The sequence below is a fragment of the Muntiacus reevesi genome, chromosome 2, assembly GCF_963930625.1.
Source record: "Muntiacus reevesi chromosome 2, mMunRee1.1, whole genome shotgun sequence".
In the NCBI taxonomy this organism is placed as follows: Eukaryota; Metazoa; Chordata; class Mammalia; order Artiodactyla; family Cervidae; genus Muntiacus; species Muntiacus reevesi.
The window spans coordinates 75,274,506-75,290,201 of NC_089250.1; the positions used below are offsets into that span (position 1 = coordinate 75,274,506).

At 47.5% G+C, this 15,696-nt stretch overlaps 1 protein-coding gene across 1 annotated transcript in view; it reads right to left on the reverse strand.

Moving 5' to 3' along the window:
• Positions 1-9,941: 9,941 nt before the first annotated feature.
• The window catches only part of PTGIS (prostaglandin I2 synthase), a 46,496-nt gene continuing 40,741 nt past the window's right edge, over positions 9,942-15,696 (reverse strand). The window contains exon 10 of the mRNA XM_065922155.1: positions 9,942-13,245. Within this exon, the coding sequence (XP_065778227.1) occupies positions 13,101-13,245 (145 nt within the window). The 3' untranslated portion in view covers positions 9,942-13,100. The remainder of the gene's footprint in view (positions 13,246-15,696) is intronic.

Below are 15,696 nucleotides of genomic sequence, written 5' to 3' on the forward strand. Positions count from 1 at the left end.
CTGTCCCGCACTTCTGAGCGCCCGGAGTCGGGCACCGAGGCGGGACGGCGCCACCTGCGGGTTGGAAGCGTGCTCGCCGCTTAACTCCTGCCTGCCCGGCCCGGCTGGTTGGTAAGGCTGGGTGCGGGTTAGGGATTTGGGCAAAGGATGTGCCCCTAACGACTGCCTGCCTCTCAATTCCGCCTTCCTTCATCCGGTCATCAGTGTGGCTTGAGCGCCTACTGTATGCAAGGCTCTGAGATAAGCATCTGAGATACAGCTGTAAACCAAACGCAAATATCCAGCCCTTGTGGAGCTGGTTGGAAGCAGAACAAAACCAAGAAAGTCAAAGAATATGTCAGACCATGATAAGCGCAGAGGAAAGGGAATGGGGGATGGGGAGTAGTGAGGAGGGAGGGGAGGGGGAGTGAGGGGGGAGAATTGCAATTTTAAATAGCCCTTGGTTTCATAAGCTTCCATTCTAGACTCTAAGCTCTAATTCTAGAAATGAATTCTAGATTCTAGTGGGGGAAGGTGTGCAATGAGTATATCGACAAATAAATATCCAGTGTGGCAGCTGGCGATAACTGCTGAGAAGAAAAATAAAGCAAGGTGATGAGAAGAGAGAGTGAGGGGTGAGCCAGCTTATAAACCTTGGGGATTCATTCATTCATGTTACTTTGGACAACTGGCTTTAAGAGCCTCTTGTGTGCCAGGTCCTTTGCCAGGCTCAGCAAGGATTATGTCCTTCCCTGGAGCGCCCTGTCCAGTGGGGGAGAATGGATGGATCGAATAATCTCCAGAAATGAATAAAAAAGTTGAATAACTTACCTAGAGAAGTGAGCAAGGCCTCCCTAAGGATGCCACAGTTGGGCCCATGTTTACTCTTTTCTTTTTTTGTTTAAAGATTTTTTTTTTAATGTGGACAATTTAAGAAGTCTTTATTGAATTTGTTGCAGTATTGCTTCTGGTTTATGTTTTCTGGCCGTGAGGGATACGGAATCTTAGCTCCCAGGCCGGGGATGAAACCTGCACTTCCTGTACTGAAGGCGAAGTCTTAACCAGTTGACTGCCAGGGAAATCCCTACTTGTTTACTCTTTCAAATCCGTATCTACTGCCTGGTAAGTAAATGGAAGCTGTGGACACAGCAGTGAGCCCCTTGTGCTGGAGGAAAAACTGAGCAAGCCACAGTGCCCTAAGGGACAGTCCCCCCACCCCCGACCCTTTCCTTCATCTCTACAGTTGAGAATCATTTCCACAGAGTTGCACATAATATTATTATATATTTTAATCTGTTCATTTCTCGTCATCTCCGTTATCATGATCCGCCATCCAAGATGCCATCATCTTGTAGGTAGAGGCCACAGATGTGGCTGAACATCCTCCAGTGCCCAGGGTGGAGCCTCGCAGTAAAGAATTCTCCACCCTTGAATGTCAATAGAGTCAAGGTCGATAAACCTTAGATCAATTTAAAATAGAAGGCAAAGGTATTTCCCAGTCTGAATATTCTGTTCTCCCAGCTAGTAATTAGTGAGCCCCGACTATCTTACGTGCCAGGTTAACAGGCTTCCCTGGTGGCTCAGTGGTAAGGAATCTGCCTGCCAATGCAGGGGGTGTGGGTTTGATCCCTGGGTAGGGAAGATCCGCTGGAGAAAGAAGTGGAAGCCCACTCCAGTATTCTGGTCTGAAAAATCATGTGGACAGAGGAGCCTGGCAGACTACAATTCACGGGGTCACAAAGAGTCAAACACAATTTAGCAACTAAACAACAAGTACTCTGAACACTGGAGATACAGTGACACTAAACCAGGCAGCCCCTAAACTCATGGACTTATATTCTGGTGGGGGATACAGTTAATAAACAAGTTAAATGGATAAACTGTATTATTTGAATAGTGAGAAATGCTGTGAAGAAAAGTAAGTGAGAGGAAGTGAGAGAGAGTGTGACTGGAAGAGGCGTCAGCAACTTTATATAGGGTGATCAGGCAGGGGGGGCTTCCCGGAGGAGGTGATGTATCTAAGGTGAGAACCTGAGGGCCGGGAGAAGACAACCATGTGAAGTCCTAGGAAAGGAGGTACAGGCAGGGGAAACAGAAAGAGCAAAAGTCCTAACGTAGAAATGAGCTTGGGGAAAGAGGTTAGAGAGGTGGATGGGATCAGGCCAGGCAGATCCCTGTTGGGATTTTATTCTCAAGGTTAAGGAATGAATTTGACATTTTTGTTATTTGTAATGGGAAGCCATGATAGAGTTTTAAGCAGAGAAAATCCATGTGCTGCTATATATTTTGAAGTGATTCTTCCAGATGCTATGTGCTTTACAGAATTTGGGGGACAAATGGTAGCAGCAGGAAGACCCATCATGAGGCTTCCACAGTTGTCCAGGTCAAAGATATTGGGGTTTGAACTGGGATGATGGTTGTGGGAATGGCTGGGCAATTTCACAGTCACGGGGCTCTGACAGGGGAGAGTCCTCTGCAAGCCCAAGGATAGATATTCTGTGTCATTCAGACTCATCACTCCAGGTGGCCTGATTCCTGCAAAGTTCTTACTCTGGCTCCAGATTCAGATAAAGATCTGTGTACAGTGGATCTTAGAAGCGCAGGTAGTATAAACAGCTCTGTAACTTTTTTTTTTGCAAAAGTACTGTTGCTACTACTTGTTTATTCGTTCACTCAGCACAAAGGATTCAGTGTAAACTTACTCAGGAAGGAAGTATGGCTAGTGTCTCAGAAAGTGAGTTCTGGAGTCAGAATGACTGGTGACTGGTGCCATTTCTTGCAGAATGACCTTGGGCAAGTGGTTTAACCTCTCTGAGCCTTGATTTTTTTTTTTTTTTTCTGTGTAAAATAAGGATGGAAATTATTATGAGGAATTTATAGAAAGCACATACTCATTGCTAGCTCTCATTATCTGATAGATTGTAGGTTACCCAAGGGCAGGAAATGGTCTGTCTTGCACATCTCAACTATCAGAATACTTAACTAATAGGAGCTTAAAGAATAAGGATATTTAGTTATGGCACATAAAAATTCAGGAAGAGGGTGGTATGAGAGTTGATTAAGCAGCTCATTATGTTATTACAGACCTAGGCTTCTTCCATTTTTTGCTCGGCCTTATTCAACATATTGGCTTTTTGTCCCAAGCTTGTTGCCTCATAGTCACAAAATGGCTGCCACCACTCCAGGCATTGGCCTCCTTAAAACCATATTCGAAAGCAGAAAGAAGGAGATGGCCAATGTGGCAACAAAAATATTTCTCCTTTCATGCCTTTATCCCCTGGCAGTCTCTACCAAGTTCCATTTCATGGGTCACTTCCATACCAATCACAAAGGAAATAAGATTCACACCAGAAGCCTAGGCCAATTACTGCCTTTACAAAATTGAAGTTTATTTAACAAGGAAGAAGTGAGGAGTAAGTTGGGTGGCCAGTCAACAGTGTCTGCCACACGATTCCTATAGTGCCCAGCAAATTCTAAGGACAGAGTAAATGCTCAGTAAATACTTATTGAATGAACAAATAATCTTCTTATAGGAAGGTATATAAGCACTTATGAATAATACACATCTCTGACTCCAAGCATATTCAGTCCTATTGGTGAGGATGGGGGCAAGGTACACAGGCAATAAAACTAGCTAAGAATTCTCCTATGGCCCTCTTCTCTGACTCCGGGCCTTTCATGAAGAGTTCCCTCAAGATGATTCACAGTCTCAAATCAGCTGAACTGATATTTGTACATATCTTTTAAAAATAAATGGCTAGCATGTAAGCAGTGTGCAAGTCCTCTGGGCAATCCCCTATGCTAAATAGCAGAGGTTATGAGCTGGTTATCTGCAGACTCTGGTTGTGTAGCCATCACAGGGTTTTTGGTTTATTTTTGTTTTTAGGTCAACAGCAGAGGAGTTTACATGAAAATTCAGGTTTCTGAATTTTCTTCTTGAAAAATTAGAGGAACTGATTAACACTGGCCCACATTCCTGCATAACATGGCAATCATAGCTGGCACAGAGGAGTGGCTGGCCCTGAATCACAGCTGTACCTTTTAGGCAGAATGTGCTCTCTTCTTGGCTACAGTCCCCACCACGCCTTAATGTTCCTCACTCAAGTCACTTTTCTCATTTACGTTGCTTTCCTCGTCTTGGTATAAACTTAAGCTCATGCTTGTTGTACACAGAGGCCGCAGAAGCCCAAAGAAGCTGTCTTGCTGCTCTCTGCTTCCCCAGGCTCTGCACAGTGCCCAGCTTAGAAATGTTATTTTCTGAATGAAAAGACTATAAATTATTTGAAAGCATCTGGTCTTCATTTCTTAGAATTTTCCATCCTCATGAGAAGAGAGACTATCTAGAAATAAAGCCAATGGAAGGGACTGTAGAGCCCAGAGACTGAGCTACTGAGTCCTGTCAATGTCACAGAGCTCCCGGATCCAGCCATGCCTGAAGGCAGTGCCTCTGGATTCTCCACTTATGGGAACTAGTAAGTATCCCTTCTTACCTGAGCCAGACTGAGTTGTGATTTTTGTCATTTAAGTCCCAAAGAGCCCACCTGATTCAATTCTCTCCACTAACCAGAAGTTTACCATCTCCTTATAATGTGCTTATAGGAAACAGTGCAAAAAGAGTAATAAAACTTAGAATGCTCCACAGAGAAGGAGACGTGCATTGAGAGTTCAAGTATAACCGTCTCATTTTACAGATGGGAAAACTAAAAAGCTCATCAAGGGGAGTAGCATCCCAGTGGTCAACCAGTGAGCAGGCAGCCGAGTACAAGCACTAAGCTACAAACTGTCTTCTGCTCAGATCCTCTTGGCAGACGACCCACTGAGAGGTGTTGAGAGCTTCCCTGAGGCTGTGTGAGGTCAAGTCAGCCTAACTCATCCATGTAAATACAAGTGAATCCCCCTCTAAGCTGGGCTGGCAAGAGACATGTCCATTTGATGTCAGATTTTTTTCTTGGACTCCAAACTACCAGACATCACTTATTTATAACCCCACTAAGTGTCTTACTCAGGTTTCTGGGCACTTCTGGGTACTGAGCAAACTAATTAATCCCCTCCCGCCTCTGCCCGTGGACCCTTGGGGAGGAATCATTGTTTTCCGAAGGTGGTTATGGGAGTACCCAAAGGCTCAAGGGAAATAATTGACATCTCTGAGTGGCTGTCACTCAGGACAACTGCTCTATGCTATGGCTTTGCCCAGATACAGTTACAGTAGCCCCAGGGATTTTTCTAGCAGCTTGGATTCTGGTCTTTTTGCCTGTTTTTCTTTTGACCCAATAATAATAATAAAATCAAATAATAATAATCATAATCATGAGTAAGATGGGGTTAATGATAGAATCTACCTCCCAGGGTTGCTAGGAGGGACTAATGAGATAAGGCACGTGAAGTGCTTAGCACCATACGTAGCACTAACAAGTTCATGTTAAGACAGCATTAGTAACAATACTAACAACCACAATAACAGCAGCTAACATTAAGCAGTTAGCTGTTGGATGATCCTTGAGTGACCAGATGTTTGATTCTAGTGCCTGTTCTATGCTAGCCTGATTACCTTTATCAAGCCCTGGGTTTCTGGCCTAGGTTTCTGGAAAGTGGGTGTGCTTGGTTTTCTGATCAACCTAAACATTTTCCCATTCTTCTCTTTATCTTTTGCTTACCACCTACCCATCAACCGAACCACCCATGTGTCCACCCATGTACTCAGCCACCAAACTACCCAGCTATACACCCACCCGTTTATTTATTTACTTACCCATCAATCCATGCACTCACTTGCTCACTCATCCATCTTTCTTTCCATTCATCCATGTATTCCACCCAGTATCCATCTTTTCACCCACGCATTCACTCACCTACCATTTATCCATGCATTTACCCACCCAATATAGCATCTTTCCATCTGTCATTCTACCCATTCATCCATCCAGCCACTCACCCATCCATCCATATACCCAATCACTTATCCATCTATTCACTCATTCACCTACCATCCACTTACCCATGCCTCTACTTACTCATTCATCCCTACCCAATCACTCATCCAGCCCAGATATTCACGCATCTACCCACCTAGTCACCCACGAGTCTATGCACTTTCTCAGACATCTCCACCATCTACCACCTACTGTTTTGAAGTGTTTACTACAGGTAATGCTCTGTGCTAAGCCATGGCCTGATCTCTTGAACTCCCTCCCTGGGAGAAAATGTGGACGCCACCAGAGGGTCCTCACAGAGGGAGGTAAACCTGAGCCCCTTGATGGCCTGGACTTTGCCAAAGCCAATGACTTCCATCCAGGGTCTGTGGCCAAAGTATGATGAAATACAGGATGGACTGAGGCATGGGCTTCCAGCAGAGCAATTAGAGGTAAACTGATAGCTCTCACCCACAGAAGAGCCTGGGAACTCCAAGATGCAGCAGAAAAGACGCGAGTCAGCAAAAGGAGGAAATCAAAGCCACAGAGATCAAGAGCTAATTAGCTGATTCTCCAAAGATAATATTTCATTAAATCCAGCCCTCCTGGTCTTTGGGGACTGATCTCTCTTCCACCTCTTTCCCATCGCCCTTGTCCACGCTGACCTGATCTCCTCTGCCTTCCCTAGTTTTCTACTTCCTTGACTCCAATCTCCCCGTTGTGACGAGGGTTGACCTTTAAAGGTATAAGTGTGACCAACTCACTCCCCTGCTTATAATCCTTTATGACTCCTCACTGTCTAGATAAAGGACAAACTCTCTGAAGTTGAGAAAAACGCCATTCACTTACATATTAGCACGTATTCCCCAAGCACCTCCTAGGTGTTGAGCTTAGGCTGCATGCTGGGAATGCAGCAGTGGTGAAACCAACCCACCCTCTTGGAGCTCACATTTAAACAGGAGACATAAACAGAGACATTTAAAAATAATCTAGTATTGATAGTCCCTGTGAAGGAAGGAAGTAAAAGTGTGAGACTACGAATAATGGGAACCCCTGGAGTAGAAAATGGCAAGTCACTCCAGTATTCTTGCCTGGAAAATTCCATGGACAGAGGAGCCTGGTGGGATACAGTCCATAGAGTCTCAAAGAGTCAGACATGACTGAGTGACTGATTTATTGTATATTAACTATTTAATTTTTAAAAGTGGGCTGTGAAATACTTCCCTCTTGATTATCTTAGCATGTATCCAAGAATCATGCATGTCATGACAGTCTATCCTCATGTTCTGATTTTAATCACGCCATGTCATGCTATCTATCACTCAGTCCTGTCCAACTCTTTGTGACCTCATGGTCGCATGGCTACTGGTCCACCAGGCTCCTCTGTCCATGGGACTCTCCAGCCAAGAATACTGGAGTGGGTTGCCAGTTCTTGCTCCAGGGAATCTTCCTGACCCAGGAATCAAACCCGGGTCCCCAACACTGCAGGTAGATACTTTACCATCTAAGCCACCAGGGAAGCCCAAAAATCAATACAGTCTTCTGCCAGAACAAAATGGGCGATTGTCAGGATGGTGGTATCATTTCTGCTGAAATGTTCATTGTTGCTTTATTTAAAACCCTCCTTCTTTTAGAAAACGTCTGCTGCTGTGCTGTGTAGAAAATGGTGATCCTCCCTGTCCTCCTTCTTGGGCTGAGCTCCAGGAAGTTTGTGCTCAGAAGTAGAGTCCCGTCCACCTCCCATCGTGCAGACAGTCCAAGCAACGATTATTTATTTACAACAACTAACACAATCAGAGGTAACGACTTCATAGGCAGCCTCTAAGTGCAGGCAAGATGAAAAATTGACTAAATGGGAGAATAAAAATGCATAGGGAATCAAGAAAAAAATAAAGAATAATGGGAAGGAAAGGCAGTGACTTCAACTCAAGAAATCCCTGAGAGAGTGACGATGCTGGTGAGTCTTAAGTCAGAGTGATCACCAAGCTATAAAGGTAGAAAGGAGAGCGGGTGCAAAGGCCCTGGGGCAGGCTAGAGGGCTCAAGGAGACAGAAGATGGCAGCTGTGGCTAGGGCGGAGTATGGGAGGGTGAGAATGGACTGAGATGGAGTGGGAGAAAAAACAGAGGAAGAGAGAAAGACCATGGAGGCGAGGGTTGTCTGGAGGTGTCTGGATTTTATTGCAATGGAGTTAATGGGTTTTAAACAAGGGAGTAGCTGATCTGATTTTTACCATCTGGATGTAAAAGACCTCTTGTTCTCCCCATAACTTCCGCTCCTTAACCCCTGGAAACCACTAACCTATTTTCTGCCATTATTGACTTACTGATTCTGGACATTTCATATGAATGGAATCATACAATATGTAGCTTTTTGTGACTGGCTTCTTTTGCTAGGTATATGTTTTTAAGATTCATCTATATTGTACCATGGAACAGCACATCGTTTCTTTTCGTTGACAATTAGTCTTCTGCTGTATGAATATACTGCATTGTGTTTATCCACTCATCAGTTGAAGGACAGTTGGGTTGTTTCCACTTTGGAGTTATTTAATATTGACTCTTGAGTGACTGTTTAATTCTGATATGGAACCTACTTTTCTGTGTTAGGGGTATTCAATGTCCATTCATAGATTGATAATGGAAGTGCCAAATGCATTTCTTAATGTTCTTACCTGGCAAAATAAAACTCTGGAGTCTTTCTGTTAACTTTTATGGAACAGAATCCGAAAAGTCAAAACCCTGGAGCTGCAGACTGCTGATAAAGTCAATGGCTCAGAGAAGCCAAGTGTTGTCCCTCTGGCCCTGCATGTGGCTCAGACCAGGACTGGTAAACAAGAGAGCATAACACAGCACTTCTCAAGCTGGGGTGCAGTGCCCCTCCTCAGGCACACGCTGGTCTTCTGGAGGGAAAGACTACATTTCCTAGTCTCCTATGCTGTAAGGAGTGTCATGCAACTAAATTGTGACCAATGAGATAGAAGCAGATTTTTCTCTTCTTTGCTCCTCTCTCCTTCCTGCTGGCTGGAATGTGGACAAAATGCAGGAGCGCAAGCAGCCATCCTGGACCCTGAGGTAGAAAGCACTGGTTACAGGTGCTGAAGGGACGAAAAGGAAGAGCCTGGTGACCGTGGAGGTGCCACCCCACCTCTGATCTCCTGTATCTGTATGAGAGCAAAAGCAATGTCTGCTGTATTGAATATAAACATCTTAATGCATAAAGTACTGCTGTGTAACTTTCAGACGTCTGTCACAGCCCAATCCAATCCCACCAAATGTGCCTCCGTGGCCCCCCAGAGATGAGGAAACTGATATGAGGGACATTTGCCTCAGGACAGTATTTTTGCTCAAAGATTTGAGAGAAAAAAAAAGCAATTTTTCCTTTTCAAGTTTTCCCAAAGCTATTTTAATTAATTTCTTCCTGGGAATTCCTTGGTGGTTCAGTGGTTAGGACTCTGCCTTTCACTACAAGGGGCTCAGGTTTGATGCCTGGTCAGGGAACTAAGATCCCACATGCCTCAAGGTGTGGCCAAAAAAAAAAATCTTCTCTCCCCTTCTTTTAAATATTAAAACAAATGCATATATTTACATGAAGCACAGGGAACATGTGGCAGATTTGTAAGAGACTTTCTCTGCTTGCTTTACTTTGGATGGTGAGCCTCTTCCCCAAGGTCCTCTATGGACACCTGGTCCCTCCACCCTCAGGGGGACTGTTGATAGATTCTGAGCCTGGTCTCAGGAGGCAGGGAGCCTGTGATTGAATCCCGCCCAGGTCTACTACTTATTAACCGCGTGATCCCGAGCAGCCACTTCACTCTCTGCTCCTGTTTCCTCCTCTAAAATGGAGATGGTAATGTCTCTTGGTGGGAGGCTGGGGTGTGACTTGATTCTGTCCATGAAAGGCCGTATCCCAGAGCCAGGCACCCAGGTGCTCCATTCCCTTCCCAGGCGCCAACCTCGCCTCTCTGGACACTCGACTCTCAATCTGACTCCCAGTCAGAGGCAGTCCCACAAACAAGGATGGTCTGATGTATTTCACACAATATCATGTAAAAATAGAATTCTTTATTAAAACAGCAAGGTGGAACAATCGCTGCTACTCACGAAACACCGTCTTTAAAACAACAACAAAAAACATTCAGATTAACGTCGTTGGGCCAGAAGATTCAACTCCCAGGGCCGGTTTCTCCATCTGGGGAATGGGCAGGCGGGAGGTCCCCCGCTCACTGTGGGCGGGAAGCACCGGCGGGAGATGATCTGGGGTGGCCCTCACACTGGGCGTGAGGCACCCCCGTGGGGTGGGCACCTTACCCCTCTTCCTGTCCCCTTCACCCCGTGACTGCCGAGGACCAAGTCTCAGGGTGCTGCTGGCGTGGCCTTAACGCCGCTCAAACACTTGTCTGTTCCTTTCCATAACTCAGAAGGCACAGCTCAGGCTCTGGGCCTTGGTGACACCACACAGGGGACCCCTCCCCAGCAGATTTATGTTTCACCGTCACTTTCTATTTTTGGCAGCAAGAGATACATGTTGTCAGTTACCGGCAGAGGGAAAAAAGCTCCTTTTTTAAACAAATTTAAGTTTTAAAAAAGGAGACCACTTAAAGGAAATAAACTGGTAAACAACCATACAAAATACAGCAAAAAATAATAATCATGATGGTGGTACAGAAACACTCCGTTAGGTCAACGTCCGGGTATTTCTGACCTCAGTATTTTTAGAAGAAAGGAAAAAAAGAAAAAAGATGAAAACAAAGGTGGGTTCAAAGCACTTCCTCCCAAGCTGTACTTCAATATCTCCAATACCAGCTGGGGCTGCCTGGTGGGAGAATTGTCTCTTCCTAAAGATTGTGGCTTCCAGGTGGTGTCCCCTTTAAAGGAAACAGGCTCTCTTTTGAATATGGGTGAGAATCTAGTCTCAGCGACAAAGCAGCCCTAATGTGGAAGGGGATAATCAGAGGGCTTTTCCTGAGCACATCAGGGTGGAAGCCACGCGCCAGAGATCTTCCCGGAGCTATTTCTGCCGGCCTCCTTCCTTCCCCTCCAAGTCAGGATGAGGCAGTTGAGGGTTGCCATGGAAACCGGCTCCTCCTCCCTCAGGAGGCTGCCAGCTCCTATTTCCTGCAGAGTTAAGAAGCAGGCGGCAGCGGGGGTCACCCAGGCGTGAAGATGGGTTTCCCTGGGGATATCCTGCCTCCTGCCAATCACAAAGACTGTCTTGGAATCCTGGGGCCGCCTGGGGGCTAGGGGGCCAGGGAAGCCCCCAAGCCCCGGTGCCTCCCTGAGAAGAGACTGGACCCCAGAACATTCAGGGATCTCAGGTCTTCTCTTATCCCTCCAGCTGAAGCTACAGAGACCTACTTATGTGTGTATGCGTGTCTCCATCCACCCATGGGTGCCTCGGGATCTGTCTGTGGTCTGATGCCAAACAGAACTGCCCCTCCACCACACCTCTGAGCTCAAGGAGCACAGAGCTGCCCATCTAGCATTTGCTGCTGGGAGAGTAAGTCTATCTGTGAAATTCTACTAGCTTGTAAGCTGTGTGACCCTGGGCAGGTCACTTCACCTCTCTGAAGCCCATTTCCTCATCTATAAAGAGCGTGTAACCATCCTCTCTTCCCAGAGATGCCATCAAAATAGAAACTGTTCCTGTCACAGGCATTTAGAGGGTCTTCAATAAACAGGACCTAATATTAACAAGAATACTTATCATCCTAATAACGGCTTAGGCAATTTTTCTCTTTGATCTGTCTTTTTTGTTTTCTTCCCTAAATGCAAAGGCAAGTTTTCATCACTGATCTGTTTGATCAAAGGGTGGCGCACCCAGGATAGAAAGGACCGTTGGTCTGAGAAACAATCCACCGCCTCCTACAATACCACCTCTAAGAGTAGGAACAAGGTTCTCAAACTTCGGTGCCTTCGGGGGACAGGAGGTACTGTGAATGGAAAAGCAGACCAAGCAGAAATGCTGGTGACCCAGAGCGCATGGGCTTCAGCGGAGGGAGACCACTGCTATTCAGCTCTGGCTAATGGTGGCCCTCGGGAACACGGACCCAGTGTGGACAGATCTTTCACGTTTTCAAGAGAAGTTGGACATTTTCAATCAACTCTTCCAAAGATGCCAAGGTAACACTACCGTATTTTCTATAAATGTGGGCCAAACGAAACAGGCCTGCAATCTGGATGGGGCCCAGAGCTGGAGCTCCTGAGTTAGAATGGAGAAAATCAAGGTCTCCTCTTGTTTGGCTCCACCAGCCCCAGGAGTCCTGGCTGCTTGCTTTCACAGGGGCCACCCCGTCTGGGCTGTGTCCTGCTAATTCCCTGCCTGAGTCCCAGCACTGGGAGAGCCCATTCCATGTGGAACCCGGAACTCTTAACGCTGAGAAGCCTGCTCCTCGGAGCCTAGCATCCAGAGGCCGCCCCCAGCCCGCACCATGGAAGCTCCAGCCTCGGGAAACCCTCCTGCGTTTTCTCAAAGATCGGTGTGAACAGAGAGATGGGGGAGGTATCTAGTGAAGAGGGCACCCAGGAAAGCGGATATGCTAAAAGAGACTCTTTGGCTTTTAGGTAGTTTAATAACAGTTCAGGGACAGAGTTTATATCAATAGATGTACTGCTAGACCCTGAATGGCCTTTTTACGGCCAGCGTCTGCTTTGACTTGTTATAGCCTGGACCACACCCAGGGCATTGGATGGCGGTCCCTTAGGGGTTGGTGACAGAGCAGTGAGGAGGTCTCTTAGTCTGACCTGTCTGCTGCAGCTTTAGGTGGCGCAGTATAAAGAATTCGTCTGCCAATGCTAGCAACGCAAGAGATGCAGGTTCGGTCCCTGGGTTGGGAAGATCCCCTGGAGCAGGAAATGGCAACCCACTCCAGTATTCTTGCCTGGAACATTTCCATGGACAGAGGAGCCTGGCAAAGAGTCAGACATGACTGAATGACTGAGCACATACACCCGTAGCTTTAACAGATTTCATAAAGGTGGGAGGAGCTGGGAGCAGAAAGTCTCACGTTGGAACTTTGCCGCAGATAATCTGTGCAGCTCTTGGTGTCTTTTCTTCACTCTTCTCCCCACCCCCCGGCCCACCCCCAGGCACAGTCTTCTGAAGAACAGCAGGGAAGGGGTAATGCTGGCACTGTTGGATGTTCAAAGCCCGGCACCCAGGCTGAACGCAGGCATGGGAAGTTGGGTGATGGGGTAGGCTGGGCGTGTGGTGCTCATGGCCGGATGCGGTAACGGATGGGCACGTCTTGTTCTGGCTGCATCAGCCCGAAGCCGTACCTGCTGAGGTCAAACTCGGGGATGTCCACGTCCGGGGTGATCAGCTCCAGGTCAAAGTGCGTCAGCACAAGGAACACGAATCTAGGGAGAGATGGTGTCGGAGGTGTGAAGGGGGAAAAGGGGGCGTCCGTACAGAGTCAGGCAGGAAAGCAAGGGCTTCCTCCTGGTCTGACCCCAGCTCTCACTCTGGAAAAACTGGGAAAGGAGGGTGAGCGAGCAGAGCACAAAGGCCACACGCTTCCGAGTCCTGGCTGACAGGCTGTGGGCAGGAGTGACAATTCCAACGAAAGCATTTCAGAGCCAGTGCCCCGCTCTCCAGCTCTCTCGGCTGCCCGGGCTTCACATTGAGATGATGGAGCTGGAAGGTGGGAAGAACCTGGCCCCCAAGTCCCTGCATGGAGGGGAAGAGCACCCCCGAAAACCCACAGCTGACGTTGTGTGAGTGGGAACCACACCTGTACAAGCCTGGGGGTCCACTTGGGGGTCACCTGCCAGAGCAGCAAAACTGAGCTTCTCCTGGTTAATATGGACACGGACCCTTCTTGGTTCTTCCCACCATCCTCACCCCAGGCCCCAGCAAACTCCTGGAACCCCGACTGCCTGCCCTGGTCTGGGCTGCTGCTAAACCACAGCCGCCCTGGTGAGATCAGAAGCGGGCACCCCTCCTCCTGACAGCCGTGGGGACGCAGGGAGAGCAGGACGCACGGCAGACACGGCCGTCGCCTGGAACGCTATCCTGACAGGTACGCGGACCGTGTGACGATGCAATCAGTGGGCCCGTGAGAGGGGTGGTAGCCCACCCCCCGCAGTGTGAACTGGTTCCGCCAGCCGACCTTACCACCGCCTCTGTTAGTTAAGGTCAGCCTGATCCTCTCCTCCTCTGGGCCCTACCATCACCGCCTCCCACCGCCCCCTGGGCACCCAATGCTGGCACAACACACGGCAGGGAAGACCCTTTCATCTGACTAAATGAGTGAAAAAGAGGGAAGATGAGGACAGAGCAGTGTCAGCACTCTGGGCAGGGGAGCTGGGCGCTGACTTGGGCTCTGCCTCTTAAGGGCGTGTGACTCCTGTCGGGTTTCCTTCCCACTCTGGGCCTCAGTTTCCCCATCTGGTCAAAGGGGTGAGCTGTGTTCCTTCCAGCTCTGAAGCTGTAGAGTGGTAGAGGGTGAGTTTATACCATTGTGTTGGGGGATCTATACCCACACCCGGATTTGGAGCCTGGCACCTTCATTTACCAGGTTTCTGACCGTGAGGAATGCTTTGACCTGTACAGTCAGTTATCATGATGATGAACAGACAAAAGTAACCGATTAGCTAAACTTATTGAACTCAATGTGCCAGACACTTTGCTAAGCATTTCCTATCCATTATCTCTTTCATCTGTCCAAAAACTTTCTGGAGTAGGAACTACAGTCAGTTCTGCTGTAACACTTGTTTTGAACACGAGAATTCGCTTCAGTGCAATTTATCCATCAGGGTGCGAATGAAGCGTAACACAAATTTCACATCTGCCTGTGGTCACTTCATCCGCAAGAAACACTAAGAGAATGAAAAACTGCACCCAGCTGAATGAAGCTGAGCAGGAATCCACAAAACGCACACACCTAAACTCTGTCCCCCAGAGACCTCAGGACACCAGGTGGGTGAAGAGTCACACCATTCCCATCAGGCGTCCAACCTCAGATAACCGCCTCCCAGGCTTCAGTGTGACTCACAGCTCCATCCAATGTCCACTTCCATGGCAAATGTCAGGTCATGGCCAAAGTAAAGCACCGTATTTATTGTACCACTTAGGTGCTTCTATTTATTCCATTTAACATGTGTAAACCTGTGGTAGGGCCCTAAAGTAAATCCTAAAGAAAATCAACCCTGAATATTCACTGGAAGACTGGTGCTGAAGCTCCAATACTTTGGCCACCTGATGTGAAGAACTGACTCATTGGAAAAGACCCAGTTGCTGGGAAAGATTGAAGGCGGGAGGAGAAGGGGATGACAGAGGATGAGATGGTTGGATGGCATCAACGACTTGATGGACATGAGTTTGAGTAAGCTCGGGGAGTTGGAAATGAACAGGGAAGCCTGGTGTGCTGCAGTCCCTGGGGTGGCAAAGAGGCCACACAACTGAGCGACTGAACGACAAACAATAAACCTGTGCTGCCGTATTTTCCAGGACGCATTGTCTTTTTGTGTCACTGACGAGGTTTCTGAGTGCTGGGCCCCGGCCCTATCTCCACCACAGCCCTGTGGTTTTTATTGTGTGGTTTCCCGCAGCACAGGGATTTTCAAGAATGCACTGGAAGTTTTAGAGTGGAACCAATGGTAAATGATCTCCACTTTACTGCTGTGAAAACTGGGGCCAAAGGTTAATGGAATGTGCCCATTCACTAGCATAATGCCTGCCCATGAAAGTGGTAATAGTAGTAATTACAACAATAACCTGTATTAAAAGCCTACAATGAGCCAGGCAGTGGCTGAAGTGCCTAGAAAGGTCCCACTTACTCGTCCTGACACCCCTGGGGATGTAAGATG